This window comes from Mesoplodon mirus, assembly GCF_964341445.2.
Source record: "Mesoplodon mirus genome assembly, chromosome: 4".
In the NCBI taxonomy this organism is placed as follows: Eukaryota; Metazoa; Chordata; class Mammalia; order Artiodactyla; family Ziphiidae; genus Mesoplodon; species Mesoplodon mirus.
The window spans coordinates 188,544,385-188,568,317 of record NC_138979.1 but is presented as its reverse complement, the minus strand read 5'-3'; the positions used below and the strand labels follow the sequence as shown (position 1 = coordinate 188,568,317).

Sequence of the window (23,933 nt, the reverse complement as noted above, 5' to 3'; positions counted from 1 at the left end):
TAGAAGTAATATTTCCATTTCCCCTTGTTTAGCCCTCTTTGCAACACTCGTATAATCTTTTTTTTAATTAGCTTTTTTTGAAGTATAGTTATTTACAATATCGTGTTAGTTTCAGGTGTACAGCACCGTGATTCAGTTATACATAGATACATATGTATATACATATATATGTATACTTCTTCAGATTCTTTTCCTTTATAGGCTATTACAAAATATTGAGTGTAGTTCCCTGTGCTTTACGGTAGGTCCTTACTGGTTATCTATTTTATATATAATGGTGTATATGTGTTAATCCCCACCTCCTAATTTATCCATCCCCTGCCCCTTCCCCTTTGGGAAAACCATAAGTTTTCTATGGCTGTGAGTCTCTTTCTGTTTTGTAAATAAGTTGGTTTGTATCTTTTTTTTTTAATATTCCACATATAAGCAATATCACATGGTATTTGTCTTTCTCTGGTTTACTTCATTTAGTATGATAATCTCTACGTCCATCCATGTTGCTGCAAGTGGCATTATTTCCTTCTTTTTAAAAAAAATTTTGGCTGCATTGGGTCTTCATTGCTGCGCGCGGGCTTTCTCTAGCTGCGGGAGCAGGGGCTTCTCATTGCGGTGGCTTCTCTTGTTGCGGAGCACGAGCTCTAGGCGCGTGAGCTTCAGTAGTTGCATCACGCGGGCTCAGTAGTTGTGGCTCGCGGGCTCTAGAGCGCAGACTCAGTAGTTGTGGCGCACGGGCTTAGTTGCTCAGTGGCATGTGGGATCTTCCCAGACCAGAGATCGAACCCATGTCCCCTGCATTGGCAGGTGGATTCTTAACTACTGTGCCACCAGGGAAGTCCCTCCTTCTTTTTTATGGCTGAGTAACATCCCATTGTGTATGTGTACCACATCTTCATCCACTCCTCTCTCAGTGGACATCTTGGCTACTGTGAATAGTGCTGCTGTGAACATCAATGTGCATGTATCTTTTCCTGATATATGCACAGGATTGTGATTGCTGGGTCATATGGTAGTTCTATTTTTAGTTTTTTAAGGACCCTCCATACTGTTCTCCATAGTGGCTGTACCAATTTACATTCCCACCAACAGGGTAGGAGGGTTCCCTTTTCTCTATACCCTCTCCAGCATTTATTATTTGTAAATTTTTGTTGTTGTTGATGGCCATTCTGACTGTTATGAGGTGGTACCTTGTTGGAGTTTTGATTTTCATTTCTGTAATAGTGATGTTGAGCAGTTTCTCGTGTGCTGGTTGCCCATCTGTATATCGTCTTTGGAGAAATGTCTATTTAAGTCTTCTTTTTTGCCTGTTTTAAATATTTCACTTCGTTAGTTTTTTATTTAACTACTTAGTTCATTATTTTGTCCTTACCTAAGCACTTAAGTCTATTAAGTTACCTAGAAAATTGTTCTTTAATTTTCTAATAGTTTGTCTGGAGGTGAGGGGGCTGTGTACCCTTGTCTTGCTAATTTTTAGTTTTCTTGCCCTTGAGGTCAAAGGGCACATCCTGTGATATTTCTGTTCTCTGGGATGTAGGGAGGGTTTCTTTGTTCTTTAATACACGGTCAATTTTCATAACTGTTCCACAGACTTTTTCCACAGACTTTGGAAAAGAATGATTACTTTTTGTGAGGTACTGACTTTAAAACATATTTGTTAAATTGAGCCTATGGTGATGGCATCCAGTTCCCCATTTGGTCTTTTTTTTTCCCCCAAGCCAGTCTGTCAAATTTGAGGGAATTGTGTTAAAAATCTCGTATCATTGTGGTTATGTTAAAATTTCATATCAAGTGTGGAAATTTCTGTTTCCAACACTTTTTGCTTTATTTAATGCCTTCTCTTTCCCCGTGTGTCTACAGATTTGTGCCTGTCCTGTCTTTAAGATCATCTTGTCCTTTCCATCATAAGAAACATTCGTCTGTGTCCCTTTCAGTGATCCCTTGCTGTGAGTCCTGTGTTGCTGCTCCCTTCACAGCTGCCCTTTTTCTCCTGGTGACCTGCTTCATGGGTCCCAGCATAGCCTTTTGATCTTCACCTTTTTGCATTATTTTTAAGTGTCTCTTGTAAACACTATATCCTAGTTTTAGCGCTTTTGTGCAAGCTGATTAGGGAATTTAACTTACATTGTGTGATCTATACTTGTGGTTTGTTATTTTCTCCTAGTTTTTATTTTTTTTTTTCTTCTCCCTACTTTAAATGCCCCAGTCCATTCCACACCTATCCCAGACTGCTGGCATGTTTGCCTTGAAATTTTTACCAGTACTACAGTTTTCTATTTCAAGAACTAATCAGCGTCAAAGTTCCACCCAAATCAGGATGAGATCTTTTAATGTGCTTTTAATTTAATCCCGTTCTGATGGGTTTTGTTTTACTGTAAATAATTAGAAACCTTAGCAATTATATTTTTATTTTTATTTATTTATTTATTTATTTAAATTTATTTTTGCTGTGTTGGGTCTTTGTTTCTGCGCGAGGGCTTTCTCTAGTTGTGGCAAGCGGGGGCCACTCTTCATCGCAGTGCGCGGGCCTCTTACTATCGCGGCCTCTCCTGCTGCGGAGCACAGGCTCCAGACGCGCAGGCTCAGCAGTTGTGGCTCACGGGCCTAGTCGCTCCGCGGCATGTGGGATCCTCCCAGCCCAGGGCTCGAACCCGTGTCCCCTGCATTAGCAGGCAGACTCTCAACCACTGCGCCACCAGGGAAGCCCAGAAATTATATTTTTAAAATGTTTTCTCCCAATAATATCTTTTTAAGCAACCGAATAACCCCGCAAAACCCCAAACCAACCCAAAACAAAACACCCACAGTGGAAGTAGGTGTAGCTCCAGACTGCCTAGGCTCAGCTGACTCTGCCCCATTTTGGCCACCCTGTCGTCTCTGAAAGGGGGTTAAGTGGTAGTAGCTGCCTGTTGTCAACCGAAAACAGCCAGTTACGTTACCAGCAACATGAGGTTACTCGGGAGAGGCAGGGGAGTTGCAGTTCGGGACCCGCAAGCTATGGCAAACCACAGGCATGTCCTGCAACAATGGAGAGGAGCCTTCCTTTATGGGGGGTGGGGTGCGGGGAGGAAGTTGGGCGGGGCTGCTTTGAAGGTTTTCCAGTCTCCATTGGAGGAAAGTGAGAGTTGAGGGTGCGGCAGATTCTCATTGGCTGGGCTGTTGCTGGGCCGGGAGAAAAGCTTCCTTCCTCTTCCCGGGGCAGCACCAGCTTCTTCCTGCCCAGAAGCGCAAAGCAAGCTGGGAAGGAGGGCCTGGTGTGGGAGCGCCCCCTTCAGGGCTTCCCGCCTCCGTTTTACGTGAGGTTGCCCTTATTAATTTCCACACTGGGTTGGCTGGGCTGAGCTGGGTGGCTGTTAGGGTCCGGCTGGCATAAGGCAACCAAGAGGCCCTGCTCCCTATGCCACCACAGCCTCCTCGGTCAGTGCAGGGGAGTGTCCGCCTGAAACCATGCGGTTCCGGGCGACCCAGGCTGCTTCAGGGGCGGCTGCCAATCTCTGTGGCCTCAGAAACCTTCCCTGGGTCCTTTATGTGAGCCAAGGCCGGCAGGGGTGGAAGAGGTGCTCGTAGGATCTCTGGGGCTTCCAGGGACCAGAGCCCAGTCGTGAATGCCCTGTAGATGTAGGGAGGCCAGGAGAGGTGGGCAGGCTGGGGCCCAGAAGGTCGGTGCTGGGTGTTGGCAAAGAGCTGGGGTCTCTGACACCCCTGCTTGCGCTGCTGTTGGGGGTGTCAGAGGTGAGCTGACCAGTTCCCTTCCCTCCTGGGCCTCCCAGCGTCTTCCCGGTCTGCCCTTCATCCTCCTCCGTCTGCCTGTACTCACCTGCTTCCGGGCCAGCCCGTCCCCTCCTGGAACCCCCTCCTCGGGCCTCCGCCACGCCCCCTGAGCACAGCCTTCCTGGATGATCTTGTCCAAAGGAGGTCTCGCCCCGTTTTTCTCTGTCATAGAGCTCTGTAGGGGTCCTTCAGTTGCCTATGGCAATCCAGACGCTTAGCTGAATTGAGTAAATTACTTGGTGGTGTTTGCCCGCTCTGTGAAGCTTCTAGCCCAAAGCTGCGTGAGGGAGTGCTGGTAAGGAGGGACAGAGTGTGTGTGCAGGCAGCTCCGGTCCCTCCTGAGCCGGGCTGACGCTCCCTTAGTGAGAGAGGTGTTCATCTGAAGAGGTGCACATGCCCGTAGACAGGAGGGCAGACGATGTAAGCTGGCATTACACGAGAGTAAGCACAGAAAATAAGTACGTAAAAAATTGGCTGACTCACAGCAGTCCACGAAATGCCAGATGAAGCGGCGGGGTTTTGCGTATGCGTCTGCAGGAGCGTGTGCGATGTGTACGCAGGCTTGGGGCCCCCATGTCACGTGGCAGGGCACGCGTGTCCTGCCCACCGGCTCCACTCTGGGTGCAGCAGCTGCCCAGCCGCAGTGTCTACAGCTGCTCCAGGAGGCTGCGTGTGCAGGAGGTTGCGTGTCCAGGAGGGGGGCTCGTGTCGGAGGAAAGGGGCCCTGGGGAGCCTGTGCGGTGGAAGGACAGGTGAGGGTGGCCCGAGGGGGGGTGGGGCGGGGGAGCACTTGTCGCACCAGGTGGGTTTCCGTGTGCTGCCAGATGTGGAGCACACGCACCGCAGGGCCTCCTGGCACTGCACACTCCTGTTCCAGGGCGCGTACGGCTGGCTGAGGTGCGTGTCTTCCACAGACCCCTGCCTGTACATCCCGCGCTTCGCCCACCTGCTGGAGTTCGGTGACAAGAACCACGAGGTGTCCATGACGGCCCTGAGGCTCCTGCAGAGGATGAAGAGGGACTGGATGCACACGGGCCGGCGCCCTTCGGGCCTCTGTGGGGCAGGTAAGGCGGTCTTGGAGTCACGCTGGCTGGGTCCCGCTGCCAGTGTGCGGGTGCTTTCTGTCCCGACCCTTCAGCAGGACGAGCAGGTAGGTAGTGGGTTGTCTCCAGGGCTGCCTGCTGGCCTCCCTTGCCCAGCCCTAACCCAGCCCTCAGGGACTTCTACCTGCTCCCTGTTGGCCTCCCCTCTGTCTCGGGGAACAGGCAGGACCCTCAGAGGCCAAGGGGACTGCCAAGCTTCCTGGCCTTGACCTGAAGCTAGAATGCTGAGGTGCAGCCGTGCTGAGTCATTGCTGCACAGGGCACCCCGGGCCTTTGGGCTAGCTCCCCGTCCCCCGAAGGACGGTCGTCTCGCCTCCCCTCCAGCTGGCAGCAGCCCACAGGCAGCCCTCCTGCTCTGTTCCTGACGCTCCCTGGGCCTGGAGCCCCTCCCCAGGAGGGCCGTCACTCTTCCTCTTAGCCTCTTACCTTGCCCCACAAGGTCGAGTCCACTCCTCTGCAGAGCGCTCAGCAACCAGCAGGATCAGTGCTTCCTGAGATGCATTCTCCATCTCCAAGCCTGACTCCCGAGCTTGCAGTCCAGAATCTGGCCCTCTCCTAGGATCCAGCCAGTTGTGGCCACCAGCACAGCAAACCTGGGCCCCCTCCCTCTCTCCCCGATTCCTGGCTTGTCCATCACCAGCCAGTGTTTCCCATACAGGTCACCTCAGAGTTCATTCGTTTGCTTTGAGAGGTTACACAAAGTTCTCAAAAAGTGTATTTTAATTTTTCTTGTGTTTAAAAAAGGAATGTGTGACGCAGTACTTCTTAACGTTTTTAAAAATTATTGTATAATTGCCTGCAAAGCGGTTGGTGGATCTTAGGTGTTCTGACAGTCGTGCAGACCGTGCAGCACCGCCCACAGTAAGGTGAGGAGGACGGTGTCGCCCCAGGGGCTCCCAGAGCACCCTCTGGCGCTGTCTTTCCAGCTGGTCGCACTGTGGGGTCATCGGCCCTCTGCGCACAGGACCGGTGCTGTTTCTGGCAGGCGCATCCTGTCTCTGACTTCCCCGCTGTGCTCCTTTCCAGCACTTCTCGTTGCAGCCAGGATGCACGATTTCCGGAGGACCGTCAAGGAGGTCATCAGCGTGGTCAAGGTGTGCGAGTCCACGCTGCGCAAGAGGTGGGTCGCTCTTGTCGCCGCCGGGGTCTCGGCCAGGCTTCCCTGTACAGCCTCTTGGTCCGTCCGAGTGGTGGCCCCTTTCTTCCACCCTGTGTTGAGGTGGACGGTGGTTTGTAAAGTCACCCTGGCTCACAGGTCAGGAAACAGGTTCTGAGAGTGGCCTCGCCTGTGTCCTGGCTGGTGCAGCCTGAGTGACCGGTCTCCCTGGGGGAAGCCAGGCTCAAGCACAGGGCCACTGTGTCCCTGTAATGGAGTGGTCGGGTGAGCCCCTGCTTTGGGTACCGTGTTCACAGGGTCATTACGGCAGCTCCAGCGGTAGGTCCACGTAGACTGTGACTAGAGAGTCACCAGCCCAGAGTTGCTGGCACAGCCGTCAGCGCAGGGTATTTACCCTGAGTCTGGAGCTCCTGATGGTTGTCTTTCAACTGAGATCATATCCTGTGGCAGTTTTCAAAGGCAGAAGGAGATTTATTTTGCTTATTTGAGCTCTGCTTCTCTTTAAAATTTTTTCTGTTGAACATTTTGAAGATTGTATAAAATGTAGGAAATGGACAAGAATTAAGTATGGCCGGGCACACGGCAGTGCAGGAGCCCTGCCTGCCTGGGACCGGTGGCTTGGCCTCCTTCCTTCTGGGGCCTTCATGATTCTACCTGTGGGAGCAATGAGGGCGCTGTGCCTTTTTCTCCCAGGGGCCCAAGCTATCGGCAGGATAGAGTAGGGGCTGAGAGGCTGCCGGACAGCCCCCGGCCTGTGCTCACAGCTGTGTGCGGCAGGGTGCTGGGCCTGGGAACCAACACCCCTGAGGGACTGTTTTGTAAACGGGGTGCTGGGTTTTTTTTAATTTGTTTTATTTATTTTTTGGCTGCGTTGGATCTTTGCTGCACGTGCACTTTCTCTAGTTGCTGCAAACGGGGGCTGCTCTTCGTTGTGGTGCGCGGGCTTCTCATCGCGGTGGCTTGTCTTGTTGTGGAGCGTGGGTTCTAGGCGTGTGGGCTTCAGTAGTTGTGGCACGCGGGCTCAGTAGTTGTGGCTCGCGGGCTTAGTGGCTCCGCAGCACGTGGGATCTTCCCGGACCAGGGCTCGAACCCGTGTCCCCTGCATTGGCAGGCGGATTCCCAACCCCTTTGCCAGCAGGGAAGCCCTGGGTGCTGGTTTGAGCGCTGTTCTCGGGCACCAGGTTCCCTTTCAAGCGTCTGTTTCAGGCTCACGGAGTTTGAAGATACCCCCACCAGCCAGCTGACCGTGGACGAGTTCATGAAGGTCGACCTGGAGGAGGAGTGCGACCCCCCGTCCTACACAGCTGGGCAGAGGAAGCTGCGGATGAAGCAGGTGGGCCGCCCGCGGGCCTGGCAGCCCCGCCCCTTTCCTGCTGTTCCTTCACAGCAGTGGCTTAGCTATGAAGACCAAAGCGGGGCCGAGGTGCTGAGCCTGGGTGGGGGCCAGGGTGCGCCACGCTGAGCGCAGTCCCTCCTGGGCCCCGAGCCATCTCAACTGCTGTTGGGATCTCCCCAGACCCCCCTCAGTGCATCCCATACAGTTTCCGGGGCAAGCCGCCTCCCTGAGGGCCCTGGTGCTCATGTCTCTGAGGACCTGAAGCCCGAGTCCCTCTCGTCAGGCTGGGGACCTGCTTTGGGGTCGAGAGGCCTCCGGGTACTGGCAGGCACCGCTCTTGCTCCTTTCACTAAATGCATTCGTCCTCTTCCTTTTCAGCTGGAACAAGTCCTGTCAAAACAGCTGGAGGAAGTGGAAGGTAACCAGCCCATCTTAATGTACGGGTGCTTCAGGTCCTTATAGGAACAGATTGTGTGCTTGCTTTTTTTTAAAAAAACACTTTATTTATTTGTTTGTTTGTTTGGTTGGTTCCACTGGGTCTTCGTTGTGGTAGACAGGCTCCTTAGTTGCGGCATGCATGTGGGATCTAGTTCCCTGACCAGGGATTGAACCCGGGCCCCCTGCACTGGGAGCGCAGAGTCTTAGCCACTGGACCATCAGGGAAGTCCCCTGTGCTTACTTTTTGCTGTTAAATGTATTGCTTCAGGTGAAATATCCAGCTACCAGGACGCAATTGAGATTGAACTAGAAAACAGCCGGCCAAAGGCAAAGGGGCCCCTTGCCAGCCTGACAAAAGATGGTGAGTCCAGCCACGTCTCCTCACCCGCTGGCTCAGTTCACCTGTGTCTGGCACTTGCCCCGCCGCCGAGCTTCGCTGCCTCTCCTACCGCCCCCACCGTGGCCGTGCGTCCTGTCTCTTGGCTCCACGCCCGCCCCAGGCCTCCACGCGCCGAGCTGGGCGTCAGCTGATCCCAGGACACCCCGAGCCACCCTGTCCCCAGCAGCTCCAGGGCGGCTGAGTCTTCCAGACCAGTCTCCTGTCCCCGTTGCCCTCAGGGTACTCACTCATTGGCAGACGCTGCCTGTGGGAAAGAGCTCGCCCTGCGCCCGTGGCCGCGGCCCACACAGCCCTCCCCACTGCCGCCTCTCCCCACGTCCCATCGCGGCTCTTGCGCACCCCCGTTTCTGGTTTGGGGCCTCACGAAGCTGCTGTGAGCCCCCTCGGACAGATCTCTTTGTGTATGTGTGGTTTCCATTTCTCCCACGTTGCTTCCTCGCCGTGCTCCGGGGACACGCCGGCCGGTTCGGGGCGCCCCCTCCGCTCACGCTCTGCGGGTCCGCGGCCGGCGCCTTCCCACCCCCTCTCTGGCTCACAGGACAGGGACGGGTGCTGACTAAGCATCGGTCCCATCAGTCCTCCAGTCTGGAAGGCGAGCACCCGCTCACCGCCTCTCCCCTGGGGCTGCAGCCGCCCTTGTTCACTTTCCCACACAGCCCGGCTCTCCACTCTGTCCATCACCTGCGGCAGGTTGGCGCCGTCCTCCCCCCGAGAGTGAGAGCGGGCTGTCTCCCTCCCGGGGCTTTTCTTCTGAGTCTGAGGCCTTGCCTCGGATGCTTTGAGCCCCAGCTGCACTGCCTTCTCTGTTGCTGCCATAAGTGGCGTCTTCAGCTGCTGTGTCTGTGGAAGACACTGGTTTCCAGGTGCTGCTTTTGTGCTCTTGTACGTTAGGGCTTCTGTTACTGCTTTCAGTCCTTCTCAGCTCATTGCTGGACTATTCGAATACTCGGTGGGTTAGGCCGTCTACACATAGTGGTGCTTCACTGCCCTTCCCGATGTCTAGGCCCCTCCTCCCGATGTCTAGGCCCCTCCTTCCTTGCTCTTGCCTAGTCCATTGCTTGACCCTTCAAGACCCTGCTGAGTCTTGCCTGCGACAACGGGCACGTCATCCGGCTTCCCTGCAAGGCCTCCGTGCTGCCCGGGACACACACTACACGCTTTGGGCTGAAATACCACGTTGTCCTGTAAAGGGAACACCCACCGCCGTTTGCACTGAGCCGTCCTATCTCAGCCGTTGAGGAGTGTTTCTGATGTCTGCAGGGTCTGCGGAGAGAACACAGGGTTTTCTTGGGCCAGTGAATGAGGTCCGTCATTTCCACAGTGTCCCGTGGTCTGGGAAGGCCTTGCCTGGCCAGACGGTGAACCTCTCTGTTCTCAGGCTGCCACGGCGTCCCATCCAGGCACAGATTTGAACAAACTTGTATCTTACGATACTTTTGACCTTATTGTTTCTCTGGTTGTTTTCATTTTTATCCTTTCTTATTCTGCATAGTTTGTTTCTGTGTTTTTGTTGTGGTTTTTTTGGTTTTTTTAACCTGGCTAGGTTGTTGATTTTCCGTTCAGCCAGCTCTTGCACTGACTCGTGAGCCCCGCTGCCTTCCTGGACGCCGCTGGTGATTCCCGCGTCCCTCCGCTCTGTCCTCCTCACAGCTTCTCTCCTTGCTCTACACTGAGGTTGCTGCCCGGCTGGTTCCCTCTGGCGCACGCGTGCGGGGCAGGGCCCAAGCGTCGTCAGAGCTGCGGCCCACTGTCCTGGCGGCAGTCGCGGAGTACGTTCGTCTTTGGCGCGGAGAGTCACGCGAGGGGGTTGGGAGTTGTCGCTGACCCCACGAGTACTGCGCTGTGGCCGGCGGTTCTGCTGGTGCTGTCCCTCCCGTGCGCCGTCAACTCTTGCGGCCACAGGTCCGCTGGTTGGAGACGCCGGTGGTGCTTGGGAGGACGCCCCCTCTGCTCCCGTCCAGCTGAGCTGGGCTCTGTGTCTGTCGGGGCGTCTCACTGGTCACGTCATCGGTTTTGAGGTCCTCTTGCAGACAGAGGTGGCCGCCGTGTTCCAGCTGAGGCTGGCTTGTGTTCGGTGCCTGGCGCCCTCCGCGGCCTGGGGGCACGCCTGGTGGTCTCTGCTCTGCTTGCCCCACCTGTTCCGTCCGTGTCCTCCTCTTCTAGGCAGCAGAGAATTGGGCTCTGCTTTCTGATCCAGCCTGAGGGCTTTTTCTCTTTCAACAGTGGAAGCGAGCTCTTTTATGTTTGCTTATGTGCCGCCTTGCTTGGTGTTCTCTGGACCTTGGGAAGGTCTGGGTTTTGTCCCAGTGTTGTCCTTCACGCGGTTTCTTCAGTCCTCTTTCTCGGGCAGCACCTGTTCGCACCTCCCAGCCGTGGCGAGGACACGGGCTCGCCCTCCTGCCCGCGCCCGGCTGCCAGTGGCCGCTGTCGCGCTCACCAGGCGCTGTGGAGGGGCCGCTCGTCTCCTGCTCCAGTTCCAGCTTTTCACACGCTTCCCTTCTGGGGAGACCATCGGGGACGTGTCCTCCTCCGTGCCCCTGCCGTTTGGTTATCTGGACCATCTCCATGTTGCGTCCGTTGTCTCAAGAAGGAAGGGCCGGGCCCAGCCCGCCTTGGCCGAGGGTCGCTCCTCGGATCCATTGCGTCCTCGTGAACGGCCCCTGAGCCTCCAGCCCCGGCGAGGAAGCCGCAGCTCCCGCGTCCCCTCCTCTGCGGCGAGGACGGAGGCTGGGCTGGAGGAGGACGCGGGCCACGGACGCAGGCACGAGTCCTTCCCTCCGGAGGACATGTCGTGTGCGTGCAGGGCGCTGGGCCCTGGGACCCCACGGCGGACAGAGCGGACTGACCGATGTCCTCCCTCTGCTGGTCCTCCTGCGGGATGTCTGGTGACACACACGGTAACGGCATGGGCTTCCAAGCAAGGGGCTGAGAGGGCGTGAGGGAGCCGTGCGAGTGGTCGGGGGTGTGCATCCCAGGCCCAGGGCCCGGCGAGTGCCCACCCCGCTGTGCAGCTACCTCCTGTCGCTGGAAGTTAGTCGTGTTGTGTACGTACGTGGGATCGTGTAGTGTGTACCCTGTTTCTACCCTGGCTTTTTCACTCGGTGTAGTTGTTCTGAGCTGTCCGTAGCTAGATCAGCCCTCTTTGTGGAGCCGTGGTCCCCAAGTGCACCCAGTCCTGGGTGGAAGGACCCTGGGATTATTTCCAGTCTTGGACTGTTGCATGTAACCTGCTGTGAACATTCGTGTAACTGTCCTTGTTTGTTTGTTTGTTTGTTTGTTTGTTTGTTTTCGGCTGCGTTGCGTCTTCGTTGCTGCACGCGGGCTTTCTCGCATTGCAGCGAGCGGGGGCTACTCTTCGTTGCGGTGTGTGGGCTTCTCTTGCTGCTGAGCATGGGCTCTAGGTGCGCGGGCTCAGTAGTTGTGGCCCATGGGCTTCGTTGCTCCGCAGCATGTGGGATCTTCCCAGACCAGGGCACGAACCCGTGTCCCCTGCATTGGCAGGCAGATTCTCAACCACTGCGCCACCAGGGAAGCCCTAGAGTTCTCAGTTTTGATGAAATCCGACTTATCAGTGCTTTATTGATTCTGCTTTCAGCGTCATGTATAAGAAGTTTTTGTTTAATTCACAGTCACCTATCTTCCCATTGTTTCTCTGAAATGTTTATAGTTTTAGCTGTTAGGTTCACATCTGATCCATTTTGAGTTAATCTTTGCATCGCGTGTGAGGTGTGGGCTGAGGCCCGTTCATGGGTGTGTGGGTGTTGGGCGCCCTTGGGACAAGGCACATCTTTTGGAATAAGTGCCTTTTGCAGCTGGGTGGAAATGCTCCTCTTCACCAAGCAGGCTCCGTGGCTTCCTGCCTGGTTAACAGGTGGTGCGTGAAATTGTGTCCCTAGGCTCCGCCGAGGACTCCACATCCAGCCTGTTTGGTGAGGAGGACGCCGAGGATGAAGAGCTGGAGGCCGCCGCCAGCCACCTGAACAGGGACTTCTACCAGGAGCTCCTTGGCGGAGGCGTTCCTGGCAGCTCGGAGGCAGCGGAAGGCCCTGAGGGGGGCGGCAGGCCCCCCGCCCTGGAGTCCCTGCTCGGCCCTCTGCCCACTGCGGCCAGTTTGGGCATCTCGGACTCCATCCGAGAGTGCATCTCCTCCCAGAGCCGGGACCCCAGTGAGTGCCCCGGGGCTGGGGGGGCAGGGGCGTGGAGAGACGGTGGGGGGCTCCTCCGGGCGGGTGGGGCGGGGCTTCCGGGCCTGGGTCGTCCCCCGCTGCCTGTGGGAGTTGGAGGTGCTGCTTCTGAGGGGCCCCCTAGAAGGGTGGGCTGGGGAGGGGCACTGCCAGCTCCGCTGCAGGCTGTGTGAGCAATCAGTGACCCCAGCTGTGCTGACGCCTGAATGCCACAGGGCTCGTCAGCATCTCCGGGACCCTCCTCCGCTGACCAGAGCCCTCAGTTTGGTCGGGCTGTGGCTGGAGGCTCCTTCCTGCCCCTGTGCAACTCCAGAGGCCTCAGTGCAGAGGCCCCATGCTACAGAGGGGCCATGGGGACAGACTGGCATCCCCTGCCCTCACCTCTGCATCTAACCTGGTGGGAAAGTGTCGGCCAAAGGCGGCGTCTCCACTGGTCGGACGGATGTCACTTGCGCGGCTCCAGTGCCTGCGGTGCCGGGGCGCCTGCGCAGGGCCCCAGCTGTTCCTCCCCCGGGGGGGCCTGGTGCGCAGGCAGCTCCAGGAGGGCAGCGGGTTTGGTCTTGTCGCAGTGTCACCGTAAGGTGGGCCCTGCCTCCTCTCCTCTGGGCACCAAAGGCTTGGTGTCTGTGTGGAGCCTCTGTGACAGGGACGTTGCTCAGGTGTTCCTCCTGTGCCCTGTGGCTGGGCGTGGCGATGGGCGGTCATGCGCCTACCCTGGTGGTGGTGGTCTAGAGGGGAGAGGGATGTGACACAGACCCAGCGCATCAGTTAGGTACATGTGGGTTGTACCCCAAAGGGGCTGCCGTATGAGTGGAACCCGGGACAGGTCCCACAGTGCGCTGAGCAGAGGGCATGTGCAAAGGCCCTGAGGCAGCTGGGGGGCACTGCGACTTGGACAGAAAGAGGCCAAGCTGGCTGGAGCTGAGAGAGCAAGGGGAGCGAGGCTGACCACAGAGGGGCATGGGGGTGTGTCCGAGCACCCAGCCTCAGCCGCGGAGCGGCAGCGTGACCGGAGAGCATCCCTGACAGACTGCTGGCAGGAGAGCATTCCCGGTCCCTGTCAGGCTGGAACCAACAGGACGGGGCAGAGAACCGTCGGATGACAAGGGGCAGCCCACAGGAGGGCCAGCCCCGGTTTCTGGGCCGTGCAGGTTGTGCTGTTGACCAGCTGGGGCGGGAGGGTGGTGGCCGACAGGTTTTGGGGGTGTCCTGAGCATGGTCACGGAAGGCTCCCCGAGGCCCCCTCTCATGGGCTTGTTGATCTGAAGAGCGTTCTGTACAGGAGAGCGTGAGGACTGGGAGGTCTTCCAAGTTAGCATCGTGCTTCCTCCACGAGGCACTGGGATGTAAGCCTCGCCCCCTGTGCCCTGCACTCGCAGGAATGGGGGCTGGGACCGGCTGGCGGCCGGGAGGAAGCGGGTGCTAGAAGCCCTTGGCCGCATCCCCGAGTCCTGAGACGGCCCAGGTGATGTATGTGCTCGTTTAACTGGACGTTGACCCTGAATGCCAGGCTGTGCTTCCCTCTAGAAGATGCTTCCGGGGACGGTGAGCTCGACCTCAGTGGCATCGATGACCTCGAGATCGACAGAGTAAGCGCCATGAGCTGTCAGTGGCCTTCCCAGGGGTGCTGGTTGGGGTCCGTGGGGTGCCAGGCTGTGCCCCATTGGGAAGCTCCCGTGGGCTGGGGGCACAGCTCCATACCCCCTGGGCCTGCCGTCGTTCAGACGGGCTCTTAGCAGTTTGCCCAGCAATGCTTGTTCTCTGGCAGGCAGGAAGCCTTTCCCCTATTTGTCACCAATCACCTTGTGCCTGAGGCCACCTGCGTGTTCTTAAGTTGGCGTCTTGAGCCCTCACCTCAGTTCCTTCTCCGGGATCCACGTCCCTGCGCTCTGGCTGGCCTGGCTCCCGTGCCCTGGGGGACCGCAAACTGCCAAGAGTCAGGGGGCGTTTGCTGCGGGGTTGGTTCATAGATGTGGCCCTCAGGCCAGCCTGGAAGGGGTGGAGGACGCCGAGGCGTCAGCCGGGTCTCCACCCACGTTCCCTCCTGGGTCGGAGGCCTCCTTCCTGGCTGGTGTGTGTGAGGGGAGCACGTTGGCAGAGCCGGGCTCCGGGCGTGCCCTCTGACCGTGGCGCCGCACTCTGCCCCAGTACATCCTGAATGAGGCCGAAGCCCGCGTGAAGGCCGAGCTGTGGATGCGGGAGAACGCCGAGTACCTGCGGGAGCAGAGGGGTGAGTGCCCGCCAGGCGCCCTGGGACGCGGGCCCCGTGGACCCCCTCCTGCCCAGGTGCCCTGGGGCGCCAGCCGTGCTGACCCCGCTCCTTGACCTTTCAGAGAAAGAAGCGAGAATCGCGAAGGAGAGGGAGCTCGGCATCTACAAGGAGCACAAGGTAGGGCGTGGCCTCTTCCTCAGGGACCTGAGGGCTCCCGCCGCCCCACCCTGCGCTGTGCTGGCCTCCCACTGGCAGATGCCTGGCCAGGCCAGCCCCGCCCCGGCCCTGTGACCTGAGAAAGCCCGCCTGGGGCCCAGCCCGGCCGGGGCTCTGCACGGCGGGCTGTGGGCAGAGTGCAGCTGCCCAGTGGCCCCTCCAGCGCTGGGCTGCCCGGGTGCCCCACTCTCCAGGGAGAGTAAGACTCCCCAGCCGACCCTGATTATTTGAGCCCCGCTCCCGCGTCCTGAGTGGCACCTGGCAGGTTCACAGGACCAAGACCTACAGGAAGCGTAATGTTGTGTTTCCGTTGAGCCCAAGAAGTCTTGCAAGCGACGGGAGCCGATCCAGGCTAGCACGGCCGGGGAGGCCATCGAGAAGATGCTGGAGCAGAAGAAGATCTCCAGCAAGATCAACTACAGCGTGCTCCGGGACCTCGACAGCAAGGGCGCGGGCGGCCCACACAGGGAGGACGCCCGGCCTCCGGAGAGGGCTGGCGCCAGGAAGCTGTCTCGGCGGAAAACGCCAGCCAGCAGGAGCAGGGCTGATCCCGTGGCCAGCGTGGGGAAAAGGTACCGTGCCAGGCGGGCTGGGTGTCGGGCAGGCGCAGGGCTGCAGGGCGTTCCCCACGTGTGTGCTGGGAACCAGTGTCGGTGTCCAGCGTGGCCCCTGCTGCCCTGGCCAGGAGCTGAGCAGGGCTTCAACCCTGGAAAGGGTCCTGCCCCACTGGGGTCTGCTCTGTTTGAAGAGACCTGTGGGCCGGGCCTGTTCTCCACCCCAGGGGTCCGTTCTCCCGGGAGGGCCCCCCGCCATGCTCTGCGCGCTGCCTGCCCGTCCCCCATCCCCCTGCCCTCTCCGCCGGGGGAGAGCAAACCACTGATGGGGCAGGTGGGGTAGGGTGGGGAAAATAGGAGCTTGACCACAGGGCCCTCCTGCTGGCGGCTGGTGGGGCCACGCACCCCCCTGTGGAGCCAGGTCCAGGCAGCTCTGCAGTGCCCCCCGCCCCAGGCCGAGAGCCCCTGCCGCAGCCGAGGCTGGTCGGTGTGCCCGCAGCCTGGCCCCTGGCTGTGCTGGCGGGGGGATTCCGGAGGGGAGGGCCCTGTGGGGCTGCACTCCCACCACCCCAGCCCCTCTCCTCTGTCGCTACCGTTTTCTAGTCCTGACTCATCTGAGAAGTAAGGATGTTCTGATTTGCATTTCTGTTCTCTAAAGTGGGAGTAATCATTTTTCGCAGTTTTTGCGACACTTCTTCTGTAATTTGGTGACCCTGCTCCCTTGTTTCTCGAGTCCTCACGCCCCCAAGTCCCCAAGCGCCCAGTACAGCCTGTCAGTGTCCAGACAGCTGGTCCTGGTCCTGTTGGGTGTCCCCGTGCTCCCTTCTGATGACCGGCACAAGAGCAGGCACTGTGGGAGGCCCGCCCCCCCCTCTTCTGGAGCCTGGGAAGCACCCCTGCCTGGACACGGCGTGGTCGCTGCATGTGCTCCGGGTAGTGGCAGGCAGCCTTGTCCTGTTCAGCCTGCCCTTTGGCGAGGGGGCGCCTCACCCCCGAGCTCGGCATCCCCTGCTCCCATCACCATGCACGGGGGTGAGGGGGGCTGCTTTCCCAGAGCTCAGGTTGAGCCTGTGTTTGTCAGTGGAAGGTGCTGTGGCCGAGCCCTGTCACACGGTCCGGCTGTTCCCTCGTGGGCATGGTGTTTGCCGTCCGGCTGTGAGCATTTTGGCGGCTGGCGCCCACAGTGCATTTACAAAAGTGGTGGGGCAGCCACGGGTCCTCCAGGCCACCGGCTGGCTGGGGCCGTGGGCTGAAGGGAGGAGCGTGTCCCCAAGTGCTCGCAGACCCCCCCTGAGAGGCCCAGCCAGTCACCCGGCTGCCCGCAGGACGGTGCGTGGACGGCTGCCGGGTGCGCTTTGAGAGGAGGGCCCGAGACCCAGACCCACCTCCTGCGGCCCTCACGTCGGGAGCCGCTCTCACCCCATCCGCTGACGGCGCGCTCTCCCAGCGGGGCTGGCCCTCAGTCTGCAGGGAGCGCGCCACCGGCTCCCGCCTCCTGGGTTCTGGGGACTCTGGACTTCTCTCCTGGGCCTTGGGTTGTTGCGGCTGTGGCTCCAAGCTCACGTCTCCCCAGGTGACAGGTGGGGATCCAGAGAGCCATCCGTGTGGGAGGGGCTTCCTCTGAGCTTGGCCACAGCCTTCCGTGAGCCGCCGCCTTGTCCCCTCCAGGCTGCAGCCCTAGACTGTATAGAGCGAGGGCTTCCTGTGAGACCCCGGAGCCACTGCTTCCGAGGCCCTCACGGGACGGGCTGCCCAGACCTGGCCTGACGGGCCAGACCCCCGCCGTCAGGTGTCCGCTGTCAGAGGCTGTTATGGGGTCCATTCCCCGTGTGCCCAGCGTTCATTGGCACGTCACAGCAGGGCTGGGCCAGATAGCCAGGAGGGTCCAGGGTAGCGGGCTGTGCGGGGCTGGGGCCGCTGTGGGTGCAGCTCGATCACCTGCGCCCCCTCCCTGCCCCCGCACATCTTCCTTCAAGCTGTGCCCTGGAGGGAAGCGGCTGCCGTGTGGGTGCTGCCCCTGCCCTGACCACCCTGCACAGGTCTGGTGGGGGAGTCCCTGGGTCTGGATGGCTCCCGTGGCCAGGGCTGGGAGGAGGACCTGCCTCATCTCCCTTGGGGATCCCGCCGTCGCCCTTGGGCAGGTCAACGGCATCCGGGGAGGCTTGGGGTGCGCCCCCGGCCCCTTGCGGTGGGTTTTGGGTAGAAAGCGCCTTGAGTTTTGTGTTTGGAGGGTCCGAGGGAGGAGGAACAAGCCCATTGTGGGGGGTGCTGTTAGCAGAAGTGGGTGCCCAGTGCTGTGGGCCTGATGGGGTGGAGGGGGCAACCAAAGCTCTCAGGCTGGGAGGGGAGGGGAGGGGCGGGCTTGGGTCTTAGAACGTGCCTCTCCCCCTCCTCCTCTTCCAACAACAGGAAAAACTCAGGATGGACCAGTGGGAGGACTGAACAGGGGTCTCCCACAGCAGCTGCTGCCCGCAGCCTCCACATGTTCTTCTGGAAGTATGGGGGGTGGCAGGGAGCAGATGGCCCAGGACTGCTTCAGAAAATAGCTGGCCTGGGGGGCCTGGAGTGCCTGGGCGGCAGGGCAGTGCGATTCTAGTTTGTATCCTTCATCGAGTATTGACGAATACATGGGGGTTCTGTCCAGAGGGACCTTCTGTCGCCCTGCAGAGTGGCTTCAATGAAATTTGAATTTGCTGCCAACATTTAAAAAGAAGGTTTCATGCAGAAATCCAGATTTCCGGCTGCTTCTGGCTCCCAGCGCCCCCATCCCCAGCAACCTGGCCCTGCCCTGCCTATGGATGCAGTGCTCACCCAGGCCCCGGGGGAGGAATCTTGCCTGCACCATGTCTGTCGGGTAGACATGAAGAGGCCCAGAGGGCGGCCCACTCCCCCAGCCACCTGCCCAGCTGGTGGGGTCGGGGGAAGGGCAGTGCAGGGGCTGGGGCGGGGCAGGGTGGGCTTCCAGGCCTGGGTGGAGGAGGTGACAGGATAGCGCTCAGGGCCCAGGCGCAGCCACTGGGTGGACAAGACACAGGGTGGTGCCACGGAAGCCTCAGTGCACCGCCATCCTTTACATCTGGCCAGATGCTGCCCTCAGAGAACAGGCCTTCCAGCGGAGCCCGTGTCCTCGTGGCTGATGGTGCAGCCTGGGCTGAGGCCACGGTGCTGTGCTCTCTTCCAGGTTGAGGCCGATGGTGTCGACGCAGCCAGCTAAGAAGGTGGCCGTGGGAGAGGTGTGTTGTGTGGACATAGCCGGGGGACAGGGATCCTTGGGAAACAGCAGACACCCGGCACCGTGTCTGTGAGCAGCGTGTCAGGGAGGGAGTGCCAGCACCGCTGCTCCGGCCGTCCCAGCCCAGCCAGAGGGAGGCCTGAGGCCCAGGGGCTGCCCGGGGCCCGAGAGCCTGAGCCCACCAGTGTGTGCCAGCCCACTGCCATCGCAATCCTCCGTGTGGGAAGCCAGGCCCAGGTCCCCAGGTCCAGCGCGGTCAGCGGCCTTCCCTCTTCTCTTGTCTTGTCTTGGGGTTCAAGGGTCTTCCCTTATTGTTAGGGTTCTGGTCTGACCTAGGAAACAAAAGGGAGAGGCAGGGCCCCTGAGGGGTCCCAGTGCAGCTGCAGGGGCAGGCTCGGGGGATCGGGTGTCCTCGCTGACCACTCTTGAAGAGTGGGGAGTATCCCCCCCTGCCCCAGAGAGCACTCCCCTGCGGTGGCCTGGGAGCCATGCTCTATCCCCAGCTCACCCCCTCGACAGCAGGCCTTGCTCCCGAGTCCCCCCTCCCGGGAAGCCGAGCCCATCAGGCCCACAGCGGTCGTGGTGGAGAGTGGGCCTGTGTCGTACCATCCAGAGGAGGATGCGGACGAGGAGGACCCCGATGAGGAGGATGGGGAACCCTGTGTCAGCGCCCTGCAGATGATGGGCGGCAACGGTGAGGGGCCTCTGCGGGCGGGGCGGGGCGGGGCTTCCGGAGAAGGAGGCACAAACCCCTGACTGCACCTTGGGAGGGAATTTGAACTGGCGTCTACAATTGGCCGTACTAGTTTTGAGGCCCGGGCTGCTAGAAGGAGCTGGCCGGGACCTGCTTGCTGTGCAGACTGGGGGCTCTGGGCTGCTCGTCCAGCAGGAGAAAGGTTCCCACTCCCCGCACTGCTCACACAGGCGCTTCCCCCGGGACCTGCAGAGATGAAGGGACCGACGTGGCAGTCCCTGTCGGTGGTGGGGCCCGTGCAGCCGTGGCCTGCAGGGCTGGGGCTGGAGCCTCACTGGGGCGGCCGTGGCCTGGGGCGCCGCTCACGAGGTGGGCGGTGGCGGGTGCAGCGTGTGGCGCCTCGGCTGCTTGACCACGCAGCGCCCCTCAGTGTCCGTGACTCTTGTGCTTTGCAGATTACGGCTGTGACGGTGACGATGACGATGGCTACTGAGGCGTGACCTTGCCGCTGGCAGTGTCCTACTGGTGGACCCCCAGCATCTCCTGAGGGGTCAGATGGGCCTCTGGGGCCAGCCCACAGGCGTGAGCACCGAGACTTGGTGACAAGATGGGTGCCGGCCCGCCTGCCCCGCCGCCCTCTTCCACAGCCACACATGGCCTCTGTGGCACTTGCTGTTTGTTGCGACCATGTTTTGAGCAACGTGTAAGGAGTGTTTCTGCCCAGCAAGGGGGGCCGGACCAGCTGTCTGTATCTGGTCAGAGGTGGGTCTCACAGCCCAAGAACCCTTGCAGGCGGCAATGTCATGTCGCACGGAAGGAAACTAAGACACGGGGAGCCCCAGCCACTTGTCCAAGTGCGTGGAGGGCTGGGCGGGCTCCAGGACCCTCCTCTGCCTGTGTGGAGCTGGGTTCCCTGCGCCCCTCACCTTCTTGCCATGTCTGAGAAGCACTTTGTGTCCCGCTGGTCCAGAATTGACTGTATCTCCAGCCGAAGTCCCCAGCCAGGCCCTCACGCCTCCCTGCCACTGCCTGGGCCCTGGGGACCCCACAGATCTGCACCCAAGAGCCCAGAGGCTGCTTGGCCAGCCGGCATCACTCAGCAGACATGTGCACAGCCACCCCGGGTAGCCTGCGCGGCAGGCCTGGGTGAGAGAGCTACAGGTGCTTCCTATCTGAGCTGCGATCAGGCTCACTGTCCACAGAGGCATGGCCGGCAGAGGGGCCTCGAGCTTGGCAGCCCTGCTCTGGATGGTTCCTGCCACCCAGAACCTCCCGGGCCGGGCCTTCTCATTGGAAGGCCCAGGGACCACTCTCGGTCTGGGCTTGGGCACAGCTGCCCCGGAGGTGTCCTCTGGGGGAGGGCAGATGCTTCTGCCCCACCAGGGCCCAGCCCCCCCGCCCCTGGAGTGGGCAGACCCCTCCTAGAGTGCACCCTCCCGGAGGGCACCAGAGTTTGCAGGGGTGGGTATTTTGAGGCCATTGGCTGTGCCCCTCGGCCTGTACCATGCAGCCAGCCTGGACTCCAGGGCTCCTGGAAGGCTGGAGTGGAGGGTTGGCTTGGTGAAACAGAAAGATCGTTCCTTAAGCAGAAACCCACTGAGTCTGTCGTCTACAATTCCCTGTCTGGCTCCCTGGAGGAGTGAGGCTGAGGCAGGGGTACCTGCCCTCCAAGCTCCATGCTCCTGGCCTTGACTGATGGGGAACCATCAGTGACATGTCCACCCTCACAGGAAGTCCCCATGCCATTGTTCCCAGCTGTGGGCCATCCTGGCCCTGGGCCCCTCTTGGGGCTAGGAGAGCTTGCTTGGCTGCAGCGGCTCTTAGAGGAGCCTCATGGGCTGGGGGCTCACTGCACTGCGCAGGGAGCACACGGTGGGCCGAACCAGAGGTGACTGGGGAGGGGGATGCTCCGGGAACCTCCCGGCGGAGGTGGGCTGGAGGCCGGGGGAGGGGGAGGGGCAGGGGTGGCTTCCTTGTGCGTGCTGGCTGTGCCTGTGCGGGGCTGGCTCTCAAGACAGAGCTGTGGCTGGATGGTTCCCCTGGGAGGCTGGGCAAGGAGCGGGTCCCGGTGGAGGCATGGGAAGCTGGGTGGGAGGGGCCGGTGCTGCCCAGCCCGGTAAGGTGAGGCTCAGATGAGGCTCAGGTCCCCGAGCGGATGTTTGAGTGCAAAGGAGAGGACTCCAAGGCCGGAGCAGAGGGGAGCAGGAGGTGGGGGAGGCTGGAGGGGAGCGCCGAGGCCCAGGGGTGACGTGAGGCTGGTTCCCCAGATCTGCCTCCTCCCCGCCAGGGACGGGAGGCTGGGAGGCAGGGGGCTGCTGGAAGGGGAAGTCTGGGGGCAGGTGGTGGTGACGGGGGTGGCATCTGGTTGGAGGAGTCAAGCCCCAGGGTGGCCGGGGGTGCCTCTGGGCTGCGGCCCACGCCCTGCGGGCGGGCCACCACTGCCACGTGCTGGCCCAAGGGGGACGTGCAGGCCTGTGTGCCCCTCCATCCCACATCTGCATGCCATCCTCCCACCCTGAAGAACGACCTGTTCGTCTGACCCCAGGATCGAGGGAGGGGAGGCCAGGAGACAGGGCCCCGGAACTCGCACTGCCTGGCATCTGCCGAAAGCCGGGGCCTTCCAGCCACTGGCCCAGAGCCTTCTCCCAGGTGCAGGCTTGGGGAGTGGCCCCCAACAGGGAGGGGCTCAGGCTGCCGCTCCCTCCCCAGCACCCTGCAAGTCTCAGCCCCTTCCAGGATCACCAGGGTGTGGAGAGGTCCTGCAGCTACCGGAACAGGACACCAGCCTGATGGCTCTCCCCCCGCCCCCGTGTCTGAAGCCCTGCTGGGTGCATGGCAGCAGTGGGCACTGCAAGGGCCGGGGGAGGCCTGGGCACCAGGCCAGGAGAGGGGCCCTGGTGGCCCCCCATGCTTCTCAGTGAGCAGAGCTGGGCTCTCGGGAGCCTCTGATGTCTGATGGTCAGGGTCACTGCAGTTCTTATTGTGGCAGCGATCAGACCTGGATGGGGGGTGGGGGTCTCACAGGGGTGCATCTGGCAGGGGCCATTTTGAGGCCTCCAGTTTCTCTCCAGGCCCCTGCTTCCCCACTGCTGCCTGAGGCCCTGCTGAGGTGCCATATGGGAGGGCCTTCCTTCCCCTGGGGCTCGGGGCCTTCCCTGGGAGCTGAAGACAGATGGCTTGCCACGGTCCGAATGCGCACGGCCGTTGGTGCTGACTCCTGGACTCCCAGTGGCTCCCGACGGGTGGGCCCCAGTCCCATCCCCGTCTCTCAGGCGAGGCCAGAGAGAAGCAGGAGCTTTGACACCACCCACGGTCACCCACCTGGGAGGTGGCCTCCCTGTCCTGACAGCCACCGCCGCTCTGTGGAAGTGGGCTCGGTGCGGGGCCCGGCTGGACCCACTCTTTTTTGTTGTTTGGGTTTTTTTAAGATTTTATTTTAAAAAAATATTTATTTTTGGCCGCGTCGGGTCTTAGTTGCGGCTTGCGGATCTTTTGTTGAGGCATGTGGGATCTTTTGTTGGTGGTGTGCAAGCTCTTTGTTGCAGCGCTGAGCTTCTCTCTAGTTTTGGCAGTGGGTTTTCTTTCTCTAGTTGTGATGTGCAGGCTCCAGGGCACGTGGGCTCTGTAGTTTGTGGCATGCAGTCTCTCAAGTTGATGCCTGCGAGCTCAGAAGTTGTGGCGCACGGGCTTAGTTGCCCTGCGGCATGTGGGATCTTAGTTCCCTGACCAGGGATCATACCCACGTTCCCTGCATTGGAAGGCAGATTCTTCACCACTGGACCACCAGGGAAGTCCCTGTACCCACTCTTGACATCTGCAGGGTCCTCCGTGGGGCCTGGCCGGGGAGCGCAGGCTCGCTCCTGAGGAGGGCACGCGGCTGGCCGCTGGCCTTGGCACGATGCTGGGGAGCAGCTGGGAGAAGGCGGCCTGCTCCCCACGTCCAGGCCCAGCTGCCTGGGGCCCAGGCCTGCCCATCCCTGTTGTGCTGGGTGGGGCCACGTACCACGCTGTGGCTGACCCGGGACAGGCGTTTGCACACACACCTGTGTGCACCTCTGCACCCCCCCACCCCCACCCCATTATCCAGGGTGAAGTCCAAGGCCTCCAAACCCCTCTGCCTGCCCCCAGCATGCTGTGCTGGCTCCTCCAAGTGAGGGGGTCCCACCCACTCCTCTTCCCCGGGCTTCCTGCTCTCCCCGAGCTCATACCTTCGCCAGCGTGTCCCCTCCCCAGAGGCCTGTGGGGGAGGGCCAGGGCCAGGACCGTCCTGGAGAGGACACAGCACACAGCCTCCACACTTGCAGGTACGCACGTGTGCACACAGACATAACACGTACAACTCACACGTCTGCACCGCTCCATGCACTCGTGCATCTGTGCACACACATTTATCCATTCGTGCCTCTGGATCACCCTCCAGGGTGCTGGGTGCTGGGTGCTGGGCTCTGACAGGACCCAGATCCGCACCCCAGTGGTGGCCGAGCTCAGGTGCCCGTGAGCCTGATGGTGCCTCTCGCTGCAGGGCATGTGTGACGGGGCTGTCCACTCCCCAGAGAGGATGTGGCATCTGCTGGCCACCCAGCCCACACTGTGCCCATTCCTACCCCTCTGAGCCACAGACCTGGGACCACGGGTAAGCTTCCTGACAGGGCCGGGTAGGCCCCGGTGATGTGCCACTCACT

The 23,933-nt window shown here is 60.3% G+C and overlaps 1 protein-coding gene across 4 annotated transcripts in view; it reads left to right on the top strand.

Moving 5' to 3' along the window:
* The window catches only part of BRF1 (BRF1 general transcription factor IIIB subunit), a 71,307-nt gene extending 50,173 nt beyond the window's left edge, over window positions 1-21,134 (top strand). For 2 of the 4 annotated variants that reach the window (XM_082618990.1, XM_082618987.1), the window contains 13 exons: window positions 4,680-4,829; window positions 5,895-5,988; window positions 7,192-7,318; window positions 7,700-7,739; window positions 8,028-8,120; window positions 12,056-12,325; window positions 13,871-13,932; window positions 14,492-14,573; window positions 14,677-14,732; window positions 15,087-15,343; window positions 18,507-18,558; window positions 19,077-19,251; window positions 19,707-21,133. In XM_082618990.1, coding sequence (XP_082475116.1) covers window positions 4,680-4,829; window positions 5,895-5,988; window positions 7,192-7,318; window positions 7,700-7,739; window positions 8,028-8,120; window positions 12,056-12,325; window positions 13,871-13,932; window positions 14,492-14,573; window positions 14,677-14,732; window positions 15,087-15,343; window positions 18,507-18,558; window positions 19,077-19,251; window positions 19,707-19,744 — 1,496 coding nt within the window. In that variant the 3' untranslated portion in view covers window positions 19,745-21,133. Of the gene's footprint in view, window positions 1-4,679; window positions 4,830-5,894; window positions 5,989-7,191; window positions 7,319-7,699; window positions 7,740-8,027; window positions 8,121-12,055; window positions 12,326-13,870; window positions 13,933-14,491; window positions 14,574-14,676; window positions 14,733-15,086; window positions 15,344-18,506; window positions 18,559-19,076; window positions 19,252-19,706 lie in introns of all 4 variants that reach the window. The other 2 variants (XM_082618989.1, XM_082618988.1) reach the window with 2 other exon arrangements.
* Window positions 21,135-23,933: the final 2,799 nt, after the last annotated feature.